Source organism: Sitophilus oryzae, unplaced genomic scaffold, assembly GCF_002938485.1.
Source record: "Sitophilus oryzae breed Bouriz unplaced genomic scaffold, Soryzae_2.0 scaffold_85_pilon_pilon, whole genome shotgun sequence".
NCBI classification, from domain to species: domain Eukaryota; kingdom Metazoa; phylum Arthropoda; class Insecta; order Coleoptera; family Curculionidae; genus Sitophilus; species Sitophilus oryzae.
Window position 1 is genome coordinate 951,080 of NW_022147483.1, and position 24,991 is coordinate 976,070.

Below are 24,991 nucleotides of genomic sequence, written 5' to 3' on the forward strand. Positions count from 1 at the left end.
TGATTTTTTGCTCAAATTTTGAGAACCTTCTTCATGTGCCTTCTCCTCATCGGAGGTTGGCGACCATCAATTGGAATTCCTCCCTGTCTTGAGCCAAACGGATAATTGCACTTGCCTCTCCTATATTAAACCATGGCACTGGCGCAAATTCCGCATGCAGGAAAACCGTTTACGCCCGATGCCTCGTCGTCCTTCAATCTTTCCCTCAACGATCAGCTGTAGGAAACTATATTTGTTATTTCGAAAAATATGACCAAAATATGCTGCTTTTCGTCGTTTTATTGTAGTCAATAGTTCTTGGTCCTTACATATTCTTTCCAATACTTCGAGATTTGTTTGAGAACCACTGGATCTTTTCTGGATTTTCTTTCTTATAAATTTAATCTACTACCTATGTTGCCATATTATCAAGAAATTATTTTTTTAAATAAAAACTAAAAAAAATTGCAAAAAAATTCCAAAAATATTTTCAAAAAATTCCGAATTTTCAAAAAAAAATATTTAGAAAAAAACCTCATAGGCGTGTTTCTGGGGTTGAACTATACTACCAGTTAAGTTAAAATACTTGCACGTATTTCTGGGACACCCTGTATATGGTTACATAGTAGCGCCGCGCCGCGCCGCCTCGCGCTTATAACCTTGAAAAATTAAAGCGTGTTATCAAATCGGCTAGTTCACAGTGAAAGCAGGTAGGAGCCGTCAACCAGCGTTCATCGGCGTTCTCGCTTTTACCGGAACGAAAATTTATTTATTTCTGCTTTTGCAGGCGCCGACGGCGCACAGAGGGTATTAAGAACTAAAAGTTGGCCAAAATTATGTTTTATGATTTTTTTGCTTTTTTGCTAGTAATATTAATTATTAGAGGAGAGGGTGCTAATATGGAACCTCATTTTGTTTTTCCTACACAATATTTTTTCCTCTATTCTGAAACCCTTTCCACCGATCAAATAGGGCCATTCTGTGCAAAACCAAGCAATTGGATGAGGATGCTAGAACAAGAAAGTAATTTGTATATTATAGACGATATTTGAGCGAGGATGGGTGTTATAGGGTAAAGACTATTTCCTTTAAGAATCTATTTAAATCAATGTTTTTTTTGGCAGTGGCAAATATTGGCAAGATTTTTGTACATATTCCAAAGCTGGAGACTTTAAGCATTGAACGGATACTAATTTCCATGCGGAATATTGCCGAATAGTCTTACACCTTATAAAAATGCCTCTGATTTTTTAAATATAGAACATTATAAAGAAATAGAATAGAAGGAAACGTTTCCAAATAAAAATATGGCATAAAACAGGACTTGCCAGCTGGCTCTGTATCCATCATGACAGTTATTATAAACAATTTGCAAAAATGCACTACAAACAATTCCACTATTTTATAATCTTAGACATTTTCAGAATACACTCAAGATAATTCGTACTTATAATTGAAATATATTATTTATTTGATAGTCAACTAACAACTTAAAAAAAACTAATAAACGCGCTTACATTTAGTATTTATAGATTTGTATTCAGTTAAGATAAAAAATGAAAATAAAAATATTTCACTTTTGGCCAGGTTTATAGACCAAATACCCCTATGTGCGGCGCCGGAGCGGCGGGAGCGGCGTTTGGATATGGTTAGGTTAGGTTAGGTTAGTTAATCAGGTAAATTTCCTCTTAATTAACTACTTCCGAACCCTGCTCGCATCTCCGAAAAAAGCCATATAACAATACACGGCATATACGCAAAGTTACGCATCACGTGTATTGTTATATGGCTTTTTCGGAGATGCGAGATGTGAGCGATATGTGGTCAAGAATAGGTCCCCAGAGACGGCGCTGGTTGCCGGAAAGCAGAAACCTGCCTCCACTATGTTCGTACCCATATGCAATTTTAACAAATCGCTTTAACTTTTTTGCTATGGAAAATTTTGTATTTTTATGAAAACATTTCCAAAGCACCTTTTTACGTAGAATTTAGTGGTTTAAGTATAATTTTTTTAAAATTAATAATTTAAGAATTATCAACAGAAAATTTGATTTTTTATATGGGACACCCTGTATATTTTTAATTTATTGAAAATAATTTAAAATTACCTTTCCAAAAATATAACACACTTGATATTTTGCTCGATTCCGCTTCGAGATATAGAGTATATAAAAATTCGCCTGCTTTAAATAAGTAGGCTTTGAACGGCACCGGCTATAATGCAAAAAAATCTAGCTGTAAGCATCAATTAAAACGAAAATAATATTTGCTATGAGAGATGCAGAATTTTATAACAATTTAAAATATATTTAACCAACATCAACACATTTAAACTATATCTAATAACAATAAAAATAAATAGCAAACCAAGACATAAGATTTTGTTACTTGTGTTCGACATTCTGTTATGGACAGACGGGGCAGTTTTTGAACATTTCTGGCGGAATTCATTAACTTAGTAGGGGTGAAAGATACGCTCTCATAACTGCTAAGTATTTCTAATTCTTGTCTAGATTATACAGAAGATTAAGGAACCTTTATTCTTCCGCAAATATATCCATAGGATTAGATCCATGGGCACTAAGTCAGGCGGCCTCGACGGCCAACGGCTGGGATCTTGGTTAGCTATTCAATTATTCTTGAAATTGGCTGCAAAATTTTGCTGATAACTTCAGCGTTCAGAGGCGGTGCGTCGTCTTGCTGGAAAAATATGTTTTCGAGTTCCATTAAGGGCCAATAAGGGGTCCAGAGCCTACTAGTTAAAAGTGGCGAACTTTTAAAAATTCTGTATTTCAAAGGGGATTATGACAAAATATCAAGTGTGCTATATTTTTGGAAAGGTAATTTTAAATTCTTTTCAGTTAGTTAAAAATATAGAGGGTGTCCCAAATAAAAAATCAATTTTTCTGTTGATAACTGATAAAAAAATTATACTTAAACCATTAAATTCTACGTAAAAAGGTGCTTTGGAAATGTTTTCATAGAAATACAAAATTTTCCATAGCAAAAAAGTTACAGCGGTTTGTTAAAAATACGCGTTTTTGAAAAACACCCCGTAACTCTGAAACGGTAACAGAAATTGATGTGCGGTTTTCACCATCATGTTTTTGATGAAAGTTGAGCTCCAGGCACCGATATTAGTTTTCGTCTATCTCCTATAGAAAAGGGTGTTTTCATTTAAAAGCGTCGAATTTGACCTAACCTGTACATTTGACTGTACGTTGAGAATTTTTCTTTTATGCAACTTTTACCAGAGTTTACTTATTTTTAGGAATTTTAATACTTTTTTGATCAAATATAATAAAATTAATAATATAATGAAAGTAATATATCAAATTACAAGATGGACATGATTAAAAATAGAAGTCCAAATATTCCGATAAATTTCATTTCCATTTTCGCTCATTTCCGCTGTTTATTTTAATATTACCAAGCAAGAGGGTGTAGAAGGGTGGCCGTAGGTTTAGGGCAAAGCAATCAGGAAGAAACGTGTCAAAAACAGGGCAGGCTACGACCTATTTTTAGCCCGTTTTATTCCAAATAAAACGATTCCGAGCTTTTTCTACATATTTATATAATTCTGACGTACATAGGGAATGCCAAAGGATAATGACAAGGCTGTTTTTTTTGCTTTATTTTCTTCTTTTTACTGTATTTTAGTTGTAACTAAAGCTCTGCCTACACATAAAGTTTTATCTGTAGAAAATAAAATTAAAATTAATAGAATATACTAGCAACAGCTTGCGGTAGTCAATTGTATTCATAGAGAAAGAAGCTATTTAGCTTATAAAACAATCAACTTTTGAGTTCTAACTAGTGATGAGCCAAACCGTGATTTTCTGTTCACAGGCTTACCTGTGACAGCGACTTTGTATTATCTGTGACTCTTAACTGTGACTGCGACTTTATGATTATGAATCCGAAAGCACAATCACGGCTAAAGTATAAGATACGATACGAATGATACGATTCTGTTGTTGTTGTTATACTAATTTTTATTTGTCCTTTATCCAAGGCCGCTGAAATAGAAAACACTAAACAGTGGGTAAAAGGTATATTAAAAAATAAAAATAAAACAATTTTTTTATTAAAAGAAACCAACGGGAAAAGAATAAAATATGCAATATGCTCATAACCATAACGAACGAAACTTAACAACACGAGATAAGTAATACATTAAACAACAAACATTTTCCTTTGTATTAAAATAAACGAAATATATAAAAAATGAAGTTTCTAAAAAAAAATAAACAGTATAAAGGTAAAACTTTATGTTTGGCTTTAAAAAAACCTGCTAAACTAAAAAGGAACCAAACCGATTCCTAGTGATAAAAAATAGTAATAAAATATAAAATACATAAAAAATTCTTCACTTCTAACAGTCACTGTCTTTAGATCACTTTGTCAGATATCTATCCTATGAGACGTACGTCGTGACTCGTGACTGTGAACTGAGTCACGACCGGCGCCATCGGCAGCTGCGTTCGCGATGCGCGACGTCCCGCTCTGTGAAGTATTTTCTCCTTGCCAGAGAAATCACAATTAACTGTAATCGTCACGCTTTAGCAAGTCACCGTTTATTTTCAAATCAGTCACAGGCCGTGACTGTGATTATAGAATATCAGTGACAAAGTCACAGTTACCGATATTTCACTCATCACTAGTTCTAACCATAATTTCTCTTGACTGAAGATAATCAAAGACCAAAATGATATTTCTCACAAAAAAGTATAATAAGTGGAAAAGTTAAAAAATTGATAACTTTTTCTACCAAATGAAAATTACTACCACTAAATTGGATGTTATAAATGCTTAAATTGAAATTAGAGGAACAAGCTTCAAGGTTCTGAATAAAGCTTATATAATGCATTATTTCTAATCTATATGTAATAATTAAAATATTATTTTTTTTACTATTTGATATTTACTAAATTTTAATCTTTTTAAAGCTTAATAATCGCGTGTGTCGGTTGGGCATAGAAAACCTGATGCGGTCTGTCATTGAGGATGAAACACGACGAGGGCAGAAACAGGGGATGTGTTAGGTTATGTAAATGGGTCAGTTCTCGACGCCGTTGTCCTTTCCTGTCCGGTTCCGTGTATAATTCTCCCTTTTTGTCCTTTTTTAGGGGTCGTTTTGGTTTCCGCTAAATAAAGTTAAATATAACGGGGTAATTTCTGCTTTGCTTTCGTTTTTTGTTTTCGATACACTAGCAGTAGCAGTTCTAACACGTTTTTAAGTCGAAATAATGCTAGCCCATTTACTGTTTTGTTAAATTAATTTTGTTTTAGAAAAATAGAGTAAACATAGTCATAAAATTACGAAAATTTCAGTATTTGTAGGAAATTTTATGTGGATTTAGAAAATAAACACCTTTGAATGCTTGGCTAACTTGGTTTTGTGAGAAAATTATTTCACTGAATTCTTGTTTTTGAGCTATTTTTGATGATGGTTAAAACGCCCCTTACACGCATTACTGATCTCGTAAGATTACAATGGTCTATATTTTCTTATTCTACACTTTTTAAATATAGTCGTTATTAACAAAATCGGTGACATGACGAAAATCGCCAGTTTTCATGAGTATATGTATGGAAAAAAGTCGAAAAAATGCCCATTTTTGGCTATTTTTTACACGCTTTCTAAGATCATAGAAAAACAGTAAACATAGAGATAAAATTATGGAAATTTCAGAATTTATAGGAAATTTTATGTAGATTCAGAATATATACTCCTTTGAAGGCTTGGATACCTTGGTTTTCTGAGAAAAATAATTTTTTGACCCCTTGTTTCTGAGCTATATTTGATGATAGTTAAAACGTCCCCTACATCCATTACTGTTCTCGTCAGACTACAATGACCCGAATTTTGTTATTCTACGCCTTTTAATTGTTAAATAACACTAGTTTTAACAAAATCGGTGACATTAAGAAAATCGCTAATTTCCATGACTGAAAAATGCCCATTTTTAGCTAATTTTTACAAACTTTCAGAGATCTTAAAAATATTTTTATGTAGACTTTCTTTCTAACAACAAAAATATTTATTTTAAATTTAATAACTAAATTATTTTTTTTTAAATTAACCTTTGATTTGATACGCAAAATTAGCATATAAAACGGTACTATTACATATACCAAAATAAAATTACCAATAATTTATTTCACCTGCATGCTGCTGTTTCTTTATCGGTACTACCTCCTCTTGTTACGAACAAAACCGACCCATCCGAAAGGAACACGTTTATTTCCTCCGTATACGGTAATTAGCGGTACGCCCATTAAAATTAATCAAAAAAAGTACCGGCAGAGAGGAGATAAGATTTTTTCGGGGCGGTACCTAGCCGGCCGGAACCCTCCGCGTCATTGTTGTTAAATTGTACCAGCGCTAATTTATGTTAAACGGCGTCTTTTATCGACCGCGAAACGCCGTACCACCGAGGAAGGGGGGAATGAAGAAGTTGGAAACGTTTAAGATATATAAGATAGATGGTATCGCGGTTGGGTCGGTACCCGTTCTGCCCTCCTGGCTTTTAGACGAATTTACTAGCGGCTTCTGTGTTTCATTCCTTGTTTCCATGTTTTTTATATTGTACGATCGAAAAAAAACGGCGTCAAAGAAGGCTGAGGAATGGCAATCGATGATAATTTTGGCGAGGTCAATCCCTAGACGGCATTTACTAAAAATTGACATAAAAAATAGCAAAAAGATTTAGTTAAAACTACTGTTATTTTTTACTAATTAAAAGGCGTATAATAAGAAAATATAAGCCACTGTAGTTTTGTTGTGGCTATTTATTTTTAACAGTAATGGATGTAGGGAATTATCATCAAAAATAGCTCAAAAATAAGGGTTCGAAAAATGATATTTCTCTCAAAACCAACGTATCCAAGCCTTTAAAGGAGTATATATTCTGAATCTACATAAAATTTCCTACAAATGCTGAAATTTTTATAGTTTAATGACTAGGTATTGCTTTTTAAGACCTTTTAAAATGTGTAAAAAATAAATTTTTCGTACCGATAAAGAAACTGAAGCAAGTGAAATAAATTATTACGAATTTTATTTTAGTATATGTATAATAAGCATATAAAATGGTACTATTTTATATGCTAATTTCATTTATCAAATCGAAGGTTTATTAAAAAAATATTTATTAAATTAAAAAAAAAATGTTTTGATTGTTAGAAAAAAATCTAAGAAAAATTTGATTTTCTTGATCAACCAATAGCTGGTAAAACATCTGAGAGAAATGTTGTGTAAAATTTCAAAATTTAATGATAATGTAAGAAGATGTTTCATTTCGTTGTCATTGCAGTTATAAGTCTCCAATATGACACACTCTCTGTCAAAATACAAATAAAACTTGGGTGAGCAAGAAAAATAATAAAAAAAAAACTTTGAAGAAGTTGATAACCCAAAATCGCTGGTAAAACATCAGAAAAAGGGAGAAGCAATGCTCCAGATTGTCCGATAGTCCCCCATCAAGCCCTGCCTAATTCCAGCCTGTCAAGTTTCTTACTTCTTGGTCTCTCTACCGGGCCAGCAAGTAGCGCCTCCGGCTCCAGATGAAGACGTAATTGCGGCAGCGGCCTTTCGCATTAAAAATTAACAGTCTCGCCCCGGTATCGCGGCTGTATCGGGCTGTAATTAGTCGATAATGACCGCGAAAGAGAACAAGTGGGGACGAGAGGAACAGAGCAGCAGGAAAAGAACCACCAAGAGGAAGAAATATGAGGCGAGAGATATTATAGCGTTTGTAGAATACTCAGAGTAACAAAGCAACATTGGATAAAGTCTATCGAACCATCTGGATGGAGCAGTGCATTGCTTCTTTTGTTTTCCGATGTTTTACCATCGATTTGGGTTTAACAACCTCCTTAAAAAATCGATCTGATACATTTTTCTTGGCTTGTTCTTGTTCTAGCGTTTCTGGATGTTCTTGACAGTTGAAATAGGGGATATATTCGCAGCTCTGCGTATATACAACATCGACTTCCCCTAGGAGATGCAAGACCTTGTCGTTGGTGGGGAAGCTCCTGGTCAGGTGCTGGGGGGAATCCCCCCTAGCACTTGGCTCGGTCTAAGAAGCATCTCACTCATCGTCTTGTCCCTGACTGTAGTGTCGTGGCCAGGGAATTGCACCAAGACATATAACGATACCGGGCGGGGCTACGGACAGCCTCAACCTTGGGGCACCGGGGGGCACCCCATTGTATTTTACCCCTTACTTCTACATGCGGGGTTCTGTAGAAGTGGACCGACTGTCCCTAGCGACTCATAGGAACACTATGAGATCTGGTAATAATAGTAATAAAAACATCACCGGTGAAGCTGTGGGGAAACCACCTAGCGACACTGGGAACAGTAACAATGAAAGTTCTAAGGGGCCAAACCCAAAGAGAACTACAGGAGGTGGCTGATACTTGCGTGAGACCATCCTCCGCAAGTGGCATACAAGCTACCACCTCCTCCAAGGGTCGGGAGCCTACCTCCTACCTCTAAACCCAACAGGCGACACAAGCTACCGTTTCGTCTACCCGGCCTGGGTCGTAGCTCCTCGACTGTGAGGGACACGGGTCTCCGTAGGAAGTCCTGGGACTGTATGATGAGTTATAACTCAAGAAAGGGGGACACAATAGATCTCTAAGGTCGCAGAGATTAACCCCGCTCCCACTTATTCTAAATTCTAATACAACACCGACAAAAATACGAGAAAGTGACGCTGGCAATCCAGAGCCTCGCAGCGACATATTATGTGCTTTGCTGTTTCAGGAACTTTATCGCAAAGTCTGCAGCAAAGATTCCTTGATACAGGTTGACCTTATTCAGATAGAACTTGACAAAGCTGAGTTTTCCGGATCTACCATTCCTTAAAATATACTTGCAGCTATTTAAGGGAGACCCTGTATAACATTCTATCTATCTTTTCTATCTCTATATCTCTGGTCTGTTCTAAAATGGAATCAGTTCTTGTGTTTTTATCACTCTGAACTACGATTCCTGCACGTACAAAGCAAAGTAAACCGTATAATTAAATAATACTTAAATAACTAATTTATTACTATCCTTCTATAATTACTAGGGGGGTTATTAGCGCCAGCCAGGGGGCATTCCGATCGTTTTACACGACCTTCCCCTGTCCCTTAAAATACGGAGGGGGTATCCCCACACCCAAGAATCTTTGGATCGCATTTATTAAGTTAATAATTAATAATTACCGTCTATATCCATATAAATTTATATTCACTAATTTTAGGATATTTTTTAATTTTTTTTTGGTTGAGAATAATTAAATTAGAAAATGGTGGTTTGAAAAATACCTCATTTGCCTCATTAAGCTGGGTCCCAATTTGTAACTTATGCTGAAAAAATCACTGTTTTCATTAATGTCCACCTAATTTTTCGTGTAAGGGGTAGTTTTTCAATTTCACCCTAAAAACTTTATGATCATCGTTTAGCAATTTTCATGGGCTTTCCAAAAAGGCGCCACAGGTGGGGTGTTGCCATTTAAGATTTTCAAGTGAGTAGGGGTGCCGCCTAAGGGGTAGATCGGGGTGGTTCAAAAAATACGTCATATGTATTCCCCCTCGATATTATAGAAACGGTATTTTTATTTTTTTGATATCTTTTTTGGTTTAAGAATTATAGCCATTGTAAGTTTTCAGTGGCCTACCCTGTATTTTAAAAAAATACCCGATTTTTTTAAAATACCGAATCTACACATCTCTACTGCATAAATATTTCTCTGGGCATACTAATCATATTTTAAGTAATGTATTAATTGCCCTGCCAAATACTAACCGGTCCTTACATTATTTATGGTCCTTTCTTCACTCTCCCGTCTTACCGAATTCCTCCCGAGGGACGAAATACCCCCCTCCCCCGCCTCATTTCTCATCTGCTTGGTCCCGCTTTTATCCAAATCCATCCCAAGATTCCCATCTCGCCTTATTAATATAAATTATCTGCAAAATCGTTATTTATTACGATGTTGCCATGTCGGCCGGAGCGGAACTATGTGGCGTAAATATCCCCACCCCCTTCATCTCTCTAAATCCCTACTTAGCCTGCTTTGTTGTTTGTTGAGAAATGCGGTGGTAAATAGTAGTAGTTAAGAAAATGTAAATTTGACCTAATATCGTATATATTTGATTTATATATTTATACCCTCCAATCCAAGAATCATGTTTCTTCAGCTAATGGTAAACTGTCGATGAACATATACCATCCAGTTCAAGAGGACCTAGTCCAGGACAGTTTTCTCGTTATAATATATTAATATATTCTTTTGATGATAATAATGTTATTTAATAATGAATTTAAACCCTCCAATTCAAGAATTATACTTCTTCAGCTAATGGTAAACTGTCGATGGACATATGCCATCCAGTTCAAGAGGACCTAGTCCAGGACATTTTTCTCATTATAATTCGGTTTTAGTATATTCTTTTGATGATAATAATGTTATTTAATAATGAATTTATACCCTCCAATCCAAGAATTATACTTCTTCAGCTAATGGTAAACTGTCGATAGACATATGCCATCCAGTTCAAGAGGACCTAGTCCAGGACAGTTTTCTCGTTATAATTCGGTTTTAGTATATTCTTTTGATGATAATAATGTTATTTAATAATGTATTTATACCCTCCAATCCAAGAAGCATACTTCTTCAGCTAATGTTAAACTGTCGATGGACATATGCCATCCAGTTCAAGAGGACCTAGTCCAGGACAGTTTTCTCGTTATAATTTGGTTATAATATATTCTTTTGATGATAATAATGTTATGTAATAATGAACTTATACTCTCCAATCCAAGAATCATACTTCTTCTGCTAATGGTAAACTGCCGATGGACATATGCCATCCAGTTCAAGAGGACCTAGTCCAGGACAGTTTACTCGTTATAATTTGGTTTTAATATATTCTTTTGATGATAATAATGTTAATTTAATAATGAATTTATACCCTCCAATCCAAGAATCATACTTCTTCAGCTAATGGTAAACTGCTGATGGACATATGCCATCCAGTTCAAGAGGGCCCAGTTCAGGACAGTTTTCTCGTTATAATTTGGTTTTAATATATTCTTTTGATGATAATGTTATTTAATAATGAACTTATACCCTCCAATCTACGAATCATACTTCTTCAGCTAATGGTAAACTGCCGATGGACATATGCCATCCAGTTCAAGAGGACCTAGTCCAGGACAGTTTTCCCGTTATAATTTGGTTATAATATATTCTTTTGATGATAATAATGTTATTTAATAACGAACTTATACCCTCCAATCCAAGAATCATATTTCTTCAGCTAATGGTAAACTGCCGATGGACATATGCTATCCAGTTCAAGAGGACCTAGTCCAGGACAGTTTTCTCATTATAATTCGGGTTTAATATATTCTTTTGATGATAATAATGTTATTTAATAATTAATTTATACCCTCCAATCCAACAATCATACTTCTTCAGCTAATGGTAAACTGTCGATGGACATATGCCATCCACTTCAAGAGGACCCAGTCCAGGACAGTTTTCCCGTTATAATTTGGTTATAATATATTCTTTTGATGATAATAATGTTATGTAATAATGAACTTATACTCTCCAATCCAAGAATCATACTTCTTCTGCTAATGGTAAACTGCCGATGGACATATGCCATCCAGTTCAAGAGGACCTAGTCCAGGACAGTTTACTCGTTATAATTCGGTTTTAGTATATTCTTTTGATGATAATAATGTTATTTAATAATGTATTTATACCCTCCAATCCAAGAATCATACTTCTTCAGCTAATGGTAAACTGCCGATGGACATATGCCATCCAGTTCAAGAGGACCTAGTCCAGGACAATTTTCTCGTTATAATTTGGTTTTAATATATTCTTTTGATGATAATAATGTTATTTAATAATGAACTTATACCCTCCAATCCAAGAATCATACTTCTTCAGCTAATGGTAAACTTCCGATGGACATATGCCATCCAGTTCAAGAGGACCTAGTCTAGAACAGTTTTCTCGTTATAATTGGGTTTTAATATATTCTTTTGATGATAATAATGTTATTTAATAACGAACTTATACCCTCCAATCCAAGAATCATACTTCTTCAGCTAATGGTAAACTGCCGATGGACATATGCCATCCAGTTCAAAAGGACCTAATCCAGGACATTTTTCTCGTTATAATTCGGTTTTAATATATTCTTTTGATGATAATAATAATATTTATTAATAAATTTATACCCTCTAATCTAAGAATTATACTTCTTCAGCTAATGGTAAACTATCGATGGACATATACCAGCCAGTTCAAGAGGACTTAGTCCAGAACATTTTTCTCATTATAATTCGGTTTTAATATATTCTTTTGATGCTAATAATGTTATTTAATAATGAACTTATACTATCCAATCCAAGAATCATACTTCTTCAGCTAATGGTAAACTGCCGATGGACATATGCCATCCAGTTCAAGAGGACCCAGTTCAGAACAGTTTTCTCATTATAATTCGGTTTTAATATATTCTTTTGATGATAATAATGCTATTTAATAATGAATTTATACTCTCCAATCCAAGAATCATACTTCTTCAGCTAATGGTAAACTGCTGATGGACATATGCCATCCAGTTCAAGAGGAGCCAGTTCAGGACATTTTTCTCGTTATAATTCGGTTTTAATATATTCTTTTGATGATAACAATGTTATTTAATAATGAATTTATACCCTCCAATCCAAGAATCATACTTCTTCAGTTAATGGTAAACTGCTGATGGACATATGCCATCCAGTTCAAGAGGACCTAGTTCAGGATATTTTTCACATTTTAATTTGGTTTTATAATATATTCTTTTGATGATAATAATGTTATTTAATAATGAATTTATACCCTCCACAATCCAAGAATCATACTTCTTCAGCGAATGGTAAACTGCTGATGGACAAATACCATCTGTATACGTGTGTGTATATAAACTATTTATATATTTACAATAAATGTATTTTTGTTTTCTAAAATATTTCGATTAAAAGAAAATATGTAAAACTGGGCAGCGCTGTGCCGGTCAAGCTTAATCACGCGAATAAAAGTTTATTTGGTATGAACTGGTAGTTCAGTTCCGTAGTTTTATTTCTATACAGGGTGTCCCCTAAATAAGTGCAAGTATTTTAAGAGTGGTAAAAGGTTTCCGTTTTTTTTATTAAACAAAAACAGAAATAGTAAAAAAACGGTCAACAGGAAATAGAAAATTACAGTTTGATGAGACACCCACTCTGTCCCCGACCACAGCAGCTTATTTTCTGTTCCATTTCGACGTTCCCCCCCTCCACACAAACTAAACGAATCTGTTAAGGCCCAGTTGAGCGCTAAAATTAACACCGGTCCGGTATATTGTCGACGGTGGGGGGATGATTGGAGGGTACAGGGGGGAGGACAAATTGCATACAAGCACGCAGGTGATGATTGCAAGAGTTCGGGCAGGCAGGCAGAGTGACTGTTCGCAATTTCGCTCCAACCGGTAATTGTTCGATCATATTTCGAGGAAATAGAAATATTAACGATTCGTTAGCGACGAAAATTCGTTGTGTATTACGGAAAGGGGGTGTGGAACGGAATTTGGGGGGTGAGGGTGGTGGATAGGTGATGTAGCTAATTATAAACCGATCCCTAATAAAACTTGATTTTAAAAAATTGTTTATCCAACAGCTGTTTCGTACTTTACTAATGGATAAAGCCTCAGTAAGACGATATTTATTAATTAAAAATAGAGAGATAATTACCTGAACCTTATATGTCAAATACAACTAAACAACTAACTGTTATGACTACGCTTAGCCAACTATTTAATTATAATAATATCTATTACTGAGGTAATCTATATTATACAATACCTTATACCCTTTTTTTACCACCTTATAGAAAACTGAAAAAAAAATTTCCTAACATTATCAGCTCCTCAAAAAAAGTAATAACCCGAAAAACAGACATAACCATTGAAACGTTTTTTATTTCATCTATTTTCTTTGCCGTTCTACTGAAAACATTCCACCTGTATTTTCCACTGAGTTTTTTTCCCTTTCGCAGGTCATTTTCCGGAAAACGCGTATAGTTGGCCGCGGTCCCGACGTTTCGACTTATTTTCACCCCTTCTCTCTCTGGTTTTCCCGCTTTCCGTCGGTTAAATTGTGTCGGTCATTAAGACAAATTAAAAAAGCGCGTCGAGTGGTCTATTTTTCCGTTTTTTTTTCGGTTCATTAACATCAGAACCGCAATGGCCACGAGTACAACGAATCAGACATATAAAAAGATAAGTAAATATGTTTTTTCACATAAAAACGAAAAAATAACGTCGTCTAGATTTGGTAGAAAATAAATAGCAATATTACTTAAATGAATTAAATGGTATTTATATTTAGTAAGGTTCTGTTTGTGTATAATATTTTTCTATGTGTGTGTTGTTAACTGTATTAAGTCCTACTCAATAATTTGTTTGTTTTGTTTTACGTTACCATTAAATGTATTAGTTATTAAAATTGTTATCTCGGCATATGTACACGGATTTATTGAACTCTATACAGGGTGGTCCGAACCGTATTCCGGAAACTTCGGCAGTATATTCTGCAGATAAAAATAAGTAAAAAACTTCGTATAAATATATGTCCTAAAATGCTTAGTTTCGGAGATACAGGGTGTAGAATTTTAATTTTTATTTCGATTTTTTCTAAATAATTTCTGAAGTAACTGCAATATTTGGATGAAAATTAGTGTCTGGAGGCTTTTTGACATGAGAAATTTGATTTTGATGTCAGTATGACTCCTTTTTGTAGGGGATGCCACCTACATGTGTTTTAACTGCTTTGAAGAGTAATAACTTTTCGTCCGTATACTTGTATAAAACTACTGAGTGAAAAAAATGTCTCTTGGTAAAAATCGCTACCAGCAACCGCTCTCAAGATATTTAGAGTAGAAATAGACAATACATGTCATTATTGACGAAAAATAAACACGTTGAGTAGATAGTTATTTGACTGAAATAATAAATTTGGAAAATGTTTGTTTTTTTAAATTAATCATAAATTTTTCTGCGAAAAAAATGATGATGACACAGTTTTTGTTGAACTTTTAGCACAAAAACAGATGACAGGTATTGATAATTTCGATTCCAAATATCTCGAAAACCATTATTCGTAGCGATTTCCACCAAGAGACCCTTTTTACGTAAGAAAAGTCGTAAACGTTTATTTTTTTACTCAGTCGTTTTATACAGGTACGGACAAAAAGTTATTTCTCCAAACCAAACCAGTTAAAAACTATGTTCTGAAATGAAAAAACAACATGAAATGCAGATTCTGTGAAGAAAATTGGAAAACACCAGAACACCTCCTCACTGATAACGGAGATGGAGAACTAACCTCCGTAAAACCGTCTCAGATACTGGCGTTTGTCAAAGCCTTGAGACTTTAAGATGAATTATATAACTCAAGAAAGGAGAACACAATAGATGTATAAGATCCATACAATACTTTAAGTTAAAACTGACTTACGATCTTTTCTCGAAATTTAATCTCTCCAGCTAATACGCAGACGGATCTACGGGCAAAACGGGCGTTATTATATTCCGTAATAGTAATAATAATAACAGTAAGCGTTATCGTTAGGCGGACTAGTAATATAAGCGGCGCCGTAACCATAACCGTTCCATGTCCCTGTCGACGCGACGGGATCCTGCACTGTAGCGAGGGAGCGATACTATCGTCCGTCTAGTCTGGGGAGCTAATGTAGCTGGACAAGCGGTGATTAAAGATAAATAGTCTGGAGACATTCGCGCGTTAACAACTAGTACACTTAAGTAAGCTCAAAAATAGAAATAGTTATTTCTTAGTACGTAAGTATGCGACAGGATTTTTTTATAACAAATACTAGCGTGTACCAGCGACTTCGTTCGCGTCGAATTAATCATTTGTAATGGTGATGAAAAAGCAATGCAAGAATTTCAATTAACATACAAACTGGATAAAATTTTCTCACATTTATGTCAGCATGAAATAAAACAATATGGCGATATTATTATATAACTTGGTAATATTTGAGGGGTAGTTTCATCTCGTTGGAATTTGACTTTCGAAAAATTCGTTTGCCAAATATAAGCTTTTTACGTCAAGCAGTTTAAGCAGAATCGTGGTTAAGAAATTACCCAACTTTTTGGAACACCCTGTATGATTTTTAAAAAAAATTTCAAAATATGTAAAAAAAACAAATAAATTATGCTTGTCCAAGCGTTTTCCCGAAAGAGTAACCGTTTTTTAAATAACAAATATTATTAATTAAAAGCAGTTTAAGCAGAATCGTTACCCAATGGTCATATCTTATGAAACACCCTGTATAAATTTATAAAAAATCTTAAAATATGTAAAACAACAAAACAAAATATACGTGCTTAAGAGTTTTTCCGAAAAACTCACCGGTTTTTAAAAAAAAATATATTTTAATATTTGAGGGATAGTTTCACCCCCTTAGAATTCGAGTTTCGAAAAATCCCTTCTTATCGAACCTCTACACCCTAAAGTCAATCTGTTTTCCAAAAATCAGCTTTTTAAGTCAAGCGCTTTAAGCAGGATCGTGATTAATCAATGACCAGATTTTTCGAAACACCCTGTATACATTTTTAAAAAATCTTAAAATATGTAAAAAAACAATATAAAATATACGCGTTTAAGCGTTTTTTCGGAAACTTGACCGTTTTTTAAATAAAAAATATTGTAATATTTGAGGGGTGGTTTCACCCTCTTGGAACTGGAATTTCGAAAAAAACCTTCTTATCGAACCTCTACACCCTAGAATCAATCTGTATGCCAAAATTGAGCTTCTTACGTTCAGTGGTTTGAGCAGGATCGTGATTAATCAGTATGTCAGTCACTTAAGGATTTTATACAGGTATATTAGTATCGATAGGCGACTTTTGCTGAAGTTTGGGACTATGTTTATGTAGATTTCATAGTCCCACTATTAATATATGTTATTAGTTATTAGGCATTTTTTATTAAATTGATAAGGCAGGTTTTGCAACTTGACGCATCACAACATATTCTACAAAACCATCACACAAAAACTAAAAATTTAACCAAACATTTTTTATTTTATTACCCATTTTTAGGTAAACATACCCCACCTATAAATCCGCTAATCCCCAACGAAGTCGCGTGCCGATCCGGCGTGTTATGCAACACCCCCGACAACCCCACTACATAATAAATAAATGCCCGAAAAACGTTGTTGTTGTTGTTGCGTTAAACGCGTGCATCTCCCGCCGAGGGGGTGTGTGTGGGTAACTAACCCCCACCTAAGCACCCCTATCGAAAATATAATTGAAAATATAACTGGTTCGGCGGCAATTAACAGAACAATTAATCAGGGCCGCGAACAATGATGAGGGGGTGGGGGTGGGGGTGATTTAAATCGGACCTAGGTAGGGATGAAACGATAAAAATAATTTTGTCGATAGTTTTGTTTCAATACTATATTCCTTTAGTGTCTTATAAAATAAGTTTATTGTCTTCACTAATAGGATACAATATAATAAAAAATTATAAAAAAAATAAATTGTGAACACAAAAGACTATATCAAATAATCAGTTTTCTGGAAAAAAAATCCAGATACTGTTTAGGTCTACATATACTCAACATTACTGAAGAAAAATTAATTTTGAGATTGAAATTAGTGATACCTACTATACAGGGTGGTCCGAACTGTATTGCGGAAACTTCGGCAGCGTATTCTGCAGATAAAAATAAGTAAAAAAGTTTGTATAAATGTATGTCCTAAAATGCTTAGTTTTGGAAATGCAGAGTGTAGAAGTTCGATTTTTTCCAAATAATTTATGAAGTAACGTCAATATTTGGATGAAAATTGGTGTCTGGGAGTTTTTTGACATGAGAAATTTGATTTTGATGTCAATATGACTCCTACTTGTAGAGGGCGCCACCTATATATTTGTTAACTGGTTTGAAGAGTAATAACTTTTGGTTCGTACCCAGGGCCTATTTTACCATAAGACACATAAGGCCCGGGCCTTGGGCCCGGTGGTCTGGGGGGCCCGTTAAACGTTGCAAAATATCCATAATTTCAAATGTAAATTTACACAGCTGAGAAAAAGAAACAGTTACCTCTGATAAGGAAAATATAATTAAATAAAATAACCTTTAGATTGATATAATTAATGCATTTTTTAAAATTATTTATAAATTTATATCAAAGATACCGACACCGGCGCCGGCGATTCCCCAATCTAAAAATAACGTTTTATTTTTTTTACCCAAACTAACACAAGAATTTTTGAATTTTATTGGAAAAGAGGGCCCGAATTTTTGCTTGGGCCTTAGGGCCCGACCAGATGAAAAATAGGCCCTGTTCGTACCTGTATAAAACTACTGAGTAAAAAAATACACATTTACGACTTTTTTTACGTAAAAAAAGTGTCTTGGTAAAAATCGCTACGAGTAATGGTTCTCGAGATATTTGAAAAATCGAAATTAAAAATACCGTCATCATTGACATAAATTAAACATGTTGACTAAATAGTTATTAGACTGAAATCATAAACTTGAAATGTTTTTGTGCCAAAAGTTCAACAGAAACTGTTTTATCATCATTTTTTCGCAGAAAAATTTATGATTAATTAAAAAAATAAAAATTTCCCAAATTTATTATTTCAGTCAAATAACTACAAGTAACTTGCACTTGATTGAATGAAAATAGATTCAAGAGAAATTTTCGAATTTTTCAAGAGAACAAGTTTTCTTGAGTTAAGAGAGTTTTTCTTCAGGCTAAATATTTTCCTTTACGCTAAAATAAATTCTCTTACCACTAATTTTTTCTTTTCAAGAACGATGACGACTTCAGTTCAAGTCTATCTTTTTTATCAGTGCACATAAAATACACCAAATGGATAAAAATAGATATCGATACAACTACACAAAGAAACCACATATAAAGTATCGACACCCGCATGGCTATCCATCCCTAGACCACGGTGGCGCTAATGTTGTTGTTGGAATCGGTAAAAGTGCCGCAAATAACAGGTGTCAAACGACCGATGGGCGTGGGGGTGAGTGTGGGAGGCGGAAAAATGCGGCTTTTTGGGCGCCGAAATCCGACGGCGGGCGCGCTTTTATTTAGGCCGCCGCCACACAACAAGTGGTTTTTGTGACGCGGCACGCGGTGCGTGTGACGTGTCGCGTCGGGGAGCTCTAAACAGGGACTCATCAGCGTGTTTTTTTTTTCTAGATGCAATGCACAGTGGTTCCCAGATTTGTCATTACTTAGAAATATTATTTTCAAAATGTTTGCATGAAACTGTTGCTAAAACTTTTCATATATTCCCCTGTAAACGATACATAATAAATAAAATCAAGTAAGCCTAGTGTAGCGCTTTTTTTATTAGAAATGTCACATTTTTGCTACTGGTATCAAGCTGACATAAACAGTTTTCAGATAACGCCAATTAATTACTTATTTTATTAAAATTGATAAAAGCTGTTGCCTCAAAGATTTAAATAAGAACAATCTTCGAATTGTCACGGGGTTTTTAACAGCACATACTGTCTCCCCAATGAACACCTCAGTAGGTTTGAGGCTAAGAAACAACGGAGAATGCAGATTCTGTGGGGAAAAGGAGGAAACACCAGAACATCTTATCACTAAGAGAACCTCTGTAAAACCCTCTCAAATACTGGCTTTTGTAAAAGCACCGAGACTGTATGATGAGTTATAACTCAAGAAATAGGGGGGCACAATAGATCCATAAGGTTGCGGTGATTAATTTCCTCCTTCTCATACAATCTTCAATCTTTTTCTAGATCGTTTCCGAATCTTTACACTCACTGAGAAGCGGACCTAATTAAAGAACGAACTCTGATATACAACATGGTAGTAATCTTCAATAAGAAATAATAAAATAGTATTTATATTTATACACGATGATGAATGCTTCGTCCCTGCAGCGGCGTTTTTCAGCTCGACGGTAGCCCCGCGCTAAATAGATCGCATAATTTGGCCGCGGCGCGCATTATCCGATATCGCGAACGCACTTTTAATCGACGGTAAATATTTGGAGGCGGTTTTTCCACCGCTTGCCCGCCCCACAACGCGTCCAACAGTGGGGGGCAGCCGCAACGTGTTAAAAGCCGAAAATCCACGTGTTAACAAGCCACGCGCTACGGTCGCCCCGTGTCGGCCTTGATGGAGCACCGAAAACCAAATTAAATCACAGTTATTTGCATTTTTTCTCCTTGAAAAGAGACGTAGTTGTGTTTTTCTTTATCTTACTATAAACAGACGAAATTTAAATGGGTTCAAAATCGAATTGAAATTATTGAACCATTTTAATTCGATTTTGAACCCGTTTAAATTTCGTTAAAAATTAAAAAGAGGTTCAACAAGCATTGAACCATTTTATTCAAGCAAATGAAATTACTTAAGAGGGTTCAAATTCTCCTTAAGTTGCATTAACTCTATGAAGATTCAAATAATTAACTGCCGGGTTCAAATTAAATGATTGCAATATATTTTGAACTCTACCTTATTTTAAAAAGGTCCAAAATCACAAATTGAAAAGAGAAGTTTAGGCGAAAAAACGTATTAAAAAGTTAAAACTTAAGGTGCAGAGGGTTCAAAATTTTAAACAAATATAGTTCATTTCTTGATATCCGTCATTTAAATTTGATATGCCAGATCCGCCTAAAATTTTAATTAAAACATTGGTAGGTGAAAATGTTTCAATGCTTGAATAAAATGTGCTAAACGGGTTCAAATTCCTCTCTCTAAAGGTACTTTAAATTACAAATTAAAACGGTTAAATGTTCTGGTCGTTCTTAAGAGATAGTTCCAATCATTTTTAACTCTACAAAGGTTCAAAATTGAATAGTGGTCCAATGCATGAATTAAACGTATTAAAATGGTTCAAATTTCATTTAAGTTAATCCTTTAAGTTAATTTCAACGAAGGTTCAAAATAACTGCCGGGTTTAAATTAGAAGATTGAAAGAAATGTTGGTTTCTATCTAAATTTCTCTAAGTAGACGACATACTTTAAATAGGTTCAATATTGAATAAAAATGATTCAATAATTAAATTAAATGCGTAAGGGAGTTCAGATTCACTTTAAACTCTACGAAGGCTTAAATTAAGAGATTGAAAGGAATGTGGAATTTTTCTTTTAACTGTAACATGATTAAGGTGGTTCAAAGAAAAAATTAAAAAGGTTCAAAAACGCAAATCGGAAAAAACAATATTTGAATAGAAAATTCATGAAATTTAAAAAAATATATTAAAAGGTTCAAACTTCATATATTAAAATGGTTCAAATTTTTAAAAATGTTCTAGATGTATATATTTCGTGTCTCTGCCATCAATTTCAATAATTTCTTGATATGCCCTCATTTAAATTCGATATTCCATATCCGCGTACACGATCCTAATTAAAACAGCGGCGTAGGGGGTAGGGGAGACGGGACAGCGATTGGTACGCATCGGCACCGAAGTGCAAAAGTGCACTTTAGGGGAGACACGGGGGGAAGCCCGGGCAACTGGGGACCACGACGCGTATGTCGGTCGAACGGAGCCGTGCTACTGATCGATAATAGATTTGCATGTTCGTTTTGAAAGGGGGAGGAAAGGGGGGAAAATAAGGGTCGAGCTTAGTTACTGTTAAATCGGGACTAAACGGTTTTCTGAGTTTGTGATGCGGCCACCGCCGCGCTTGATTGGCATCGGTGGAAAAATGATCGGAAATTTCTTTGGATTCGTTGATGAGTTTTGTTGCGTTTTGCGAGCGATGTCTGTCGTTCTATTTTCACAATTATCACGTAATTACAGATAATTGTCCAAGTTTTTAGTTTTTATTTAATGCATTTTTAACTTAACCTAAAAAACTGACGTTAAATGAGTTAAAACACAATATATCAAAAAGTTACAGAGTATTAATATTTGTAAACTTTAGATGAAACTCCGTTGGCAAGAACCTAAAAAAAACGAGGTTTTATTCTTAATTTTAATTTTTAACCATGTTACGATAAACGTAAAAATATGAAACTATTTTATTTGAATTCCTCACTCAATTTTCGATGAAATTATGAGCTCGGGAATTTTTTTTAAACGGTACACCACAGCGGTACAAAAAATTAAAAATCGATTTTTTGCTCAAAAATCGATTTTTAATTTTACGCAATATTTTTAAATATTGACCTCCCTACAATAATAACCACAAGCCGCCACTGATTATAATCTAGGGTGTATAGAATCTAGCTCTAAACAAATATAATTTTTAAATAAACTAATGGATATAAATACTATCTGTCCATTATTATGTCAGCTCCTTGCCATGGCCCTCGAATCCACGCGGCGGCGGCCGTTCCAGTGACAGCGCTAATATGTCAAACAAAATGCAAATGCCCCAGCACAGCCCACTTGAATATTCCGAAGGGCGACAAATTCGCAACGAAATTTCCCAGGAAACGGGATAATGCCTGCAGGACGCGCGGCGGCGGGGGAGAGGGGGGGGGATGTTTTGGGGTCAAAACGTCACGAAAACACAACTATACAGGCCCCATTTTAATATTTCCATCGGACGGAATTGTATAAATTTAAAAGAGATTAAAATAAATTAGGCCTTTCTGTCTCTGAGCGCTACAAGAGGGCAAGGTTGAAGTGGTGTAATTTTGGCATCGCTGCTTGATATTTCACGGTATTTTAAAAACGAGTTTGTTTTTTTTTTCGTGTTGTAAAGTACTGTTTATTATTAGTTAAAAACGTTCAAAATTATTCTTTGTCATTGAAACACGAAAAATGAGTTGTTGAAGATATTGTATGGTTTTTGTTATTTATTTGCTTGTTTTATTATAGACATATATTAAAATTAAGTTAAGTTATGTACTAATTTGCCATAAATACATTATCAGAAAATAACACTGTTCTATTTTTTCTACATTTATTGTACTACTTTTATTATTAAAAAAAATGCAAACTTAATAACGAAAAAAATATCTTCTATTTTCAATAAATAAATTTCGATGTTTCAAATTTCAACAAATTCTTTTTTAAAATCCCTCTAAAAAATTTAAAAATTGTATTTAATTAATTTAATATTTGCTCACCCCATCTGACGTTCTCCTTATAAACTGTAACAAAAAACAGTATTAATGACATTCGAAAGCATACATTCTTTGGTTTGCCTACAATTTAATCAAAAACAATATAAAATTATGTATGTGTATTCTTATACAAATTATGTCCAAAATTCATATTTTTTTTTTAAAATATATACAGGGTGAGTCTTAAATAAGTGAAAATATTTGAGAATTAATTGATGAAGAGTGGTATTTTTCGAACCCGGGTCACGTCTATAATTTTTTTTCTCAAAAAAAAAGATGTTAAAAATCGTGAATTTTCGATTAAATTTTCCTGCATATTTTAGAAACCTTTTTAAACCTCTGATCTCACTAAAATAAATACAAATGCAGAAAAAAGCCACTGGCTTCCAACATTTTTTTTTAAAAACAAATCATTTTTTTTTAATATTTTCAAACTTGAATAACTCGGTTATTGTGGACTTATTTGAAAAAGGGCACTTATTTAGGACTCACCCTGTATAACGGTACATATCATGATATTTATAGCCTTATATAGGTTCTGAAGTTATAGTATCACTGATATTAATAACATTTTTTCTTGATATAATAATACATCAGATGAGGATGTGCCAATATCAATGTTAATATACAGTATTATCGAAAAAAAACGGCGTCAAAAACGGCTGGGGAATAACAATCGATGATGCCCCCCGTTTCCAGACACACAAATCTATTTCAAAAAAAATATTTTTTCTCAAATTTTAAACTGCATCATTTAAAAATCATTTTTACTCAATTTTCAACCTTCTTATGGTCAACTAGCCGTCTTTGACACCATTTTTTTTCGATCGTATGGTATATCATATATATCATGATGATATTTTCGAACCCTGGAAAATAATAACGATTAGAGATAGACATACTAGCAGAACAAAATAAAAGTTAGTTAGCAAATTGCTTATAATTAAACCAGGATCGGTCTGTGTTATTCGTGATCGGCGAGAATTAGCAGAAATTTAAATTAGCTATTAAAATCCGGATCACGCATGTTTATTCCAGTTCCTCTACGCTTTCCACCCCGCTTTTCTTTAAAAATCCAAAACTTTGCGCTGCATTGAAACTATAGAGTTGAATTTTAATCAATCGTTCGCACGATGATGGTGTCAGTTTGACTTGATTTCGTGCAGAAAAAATTTGACATGTGTCATGTGTCAGATCAGGTGAAGGGGGTGGGTGTAAATAAGTTAGGGGTGTAATTAATACAAGAATGAAATTTCATGTAAGGCTCGTTATTTCATGGTTGTTTTAATTGCAACGGTATCAATTGGTAACTGGTGCGAAGTTAAAAGTTTATGAATAGTGTAATTTTCTATGATTCAATAATTTTATTAGTAGATTTTTAAGCAATTTTTTAGCTAAATTGTTCGATTTTCTGGCACCTATATACAGGGTGGCGCACCTCATTCGTCTCGGTTGATTATACGAAAACGGAAAGATGTAGAAACAAAATATTTTATGGGTATATGTGGGAAGGAAATTTAATATTGCATAATTTAAAATTATTTTGAAATGTTCTGGGTACGTCAGAACTAAGATCCACATCAAAGTTATATTTTTTTCTTATGGAACACCCGGTATTTTATGAAATATTTGGATCCTTGGACACAAAATAAGGCATTTATTATATTATTTTTATAATAATGTCCCTAAACCAATGTAGATTTTGAAAATAGTTACTAACTGCCACTCGAAAATTCAGACACCAGTCATCTTCATTGCCATTTTATTTAAAAATCGTTTTTATTCAAAATCTGAGCTAGATAGATAGGTATAGGAAACCCTAATATAGTTTGAAAGAGCATTTAAATCTGC

General features: G+C 34.2%; 1 protein-coding gene across 6 annotated transcripts in view; it reads right to left on the reverse strand.

Moving 5' to 3' along the window:
- Window positions 1-24,991, reverse strand: part of LOC115890223 (protein bric-a-brac 1-like) — a 506,239-nt gene that overhangs the window by 78,012 nt on the left and 403,236 nt on the right. For 4 of the 6 annotated variants that reach the window (XM_030910400.1, XM_030910399.1, XM_030910401.1 and 1 more), the window contains one exon: window positions 23,144-23,167. The exons of the other annotated variants lie outside the window; for them this stretch is intronic. In XM_030910400.1, coding sequence (XP_030766260.1) covers window positions 23,144-23,167 — 24 coding nt within the window. The remainder of the gene's footprint in view (window positions 1-23,143; window positions 23,168-24,991) is intronic. 6 annotated transcript variants of the gene reach the window in all.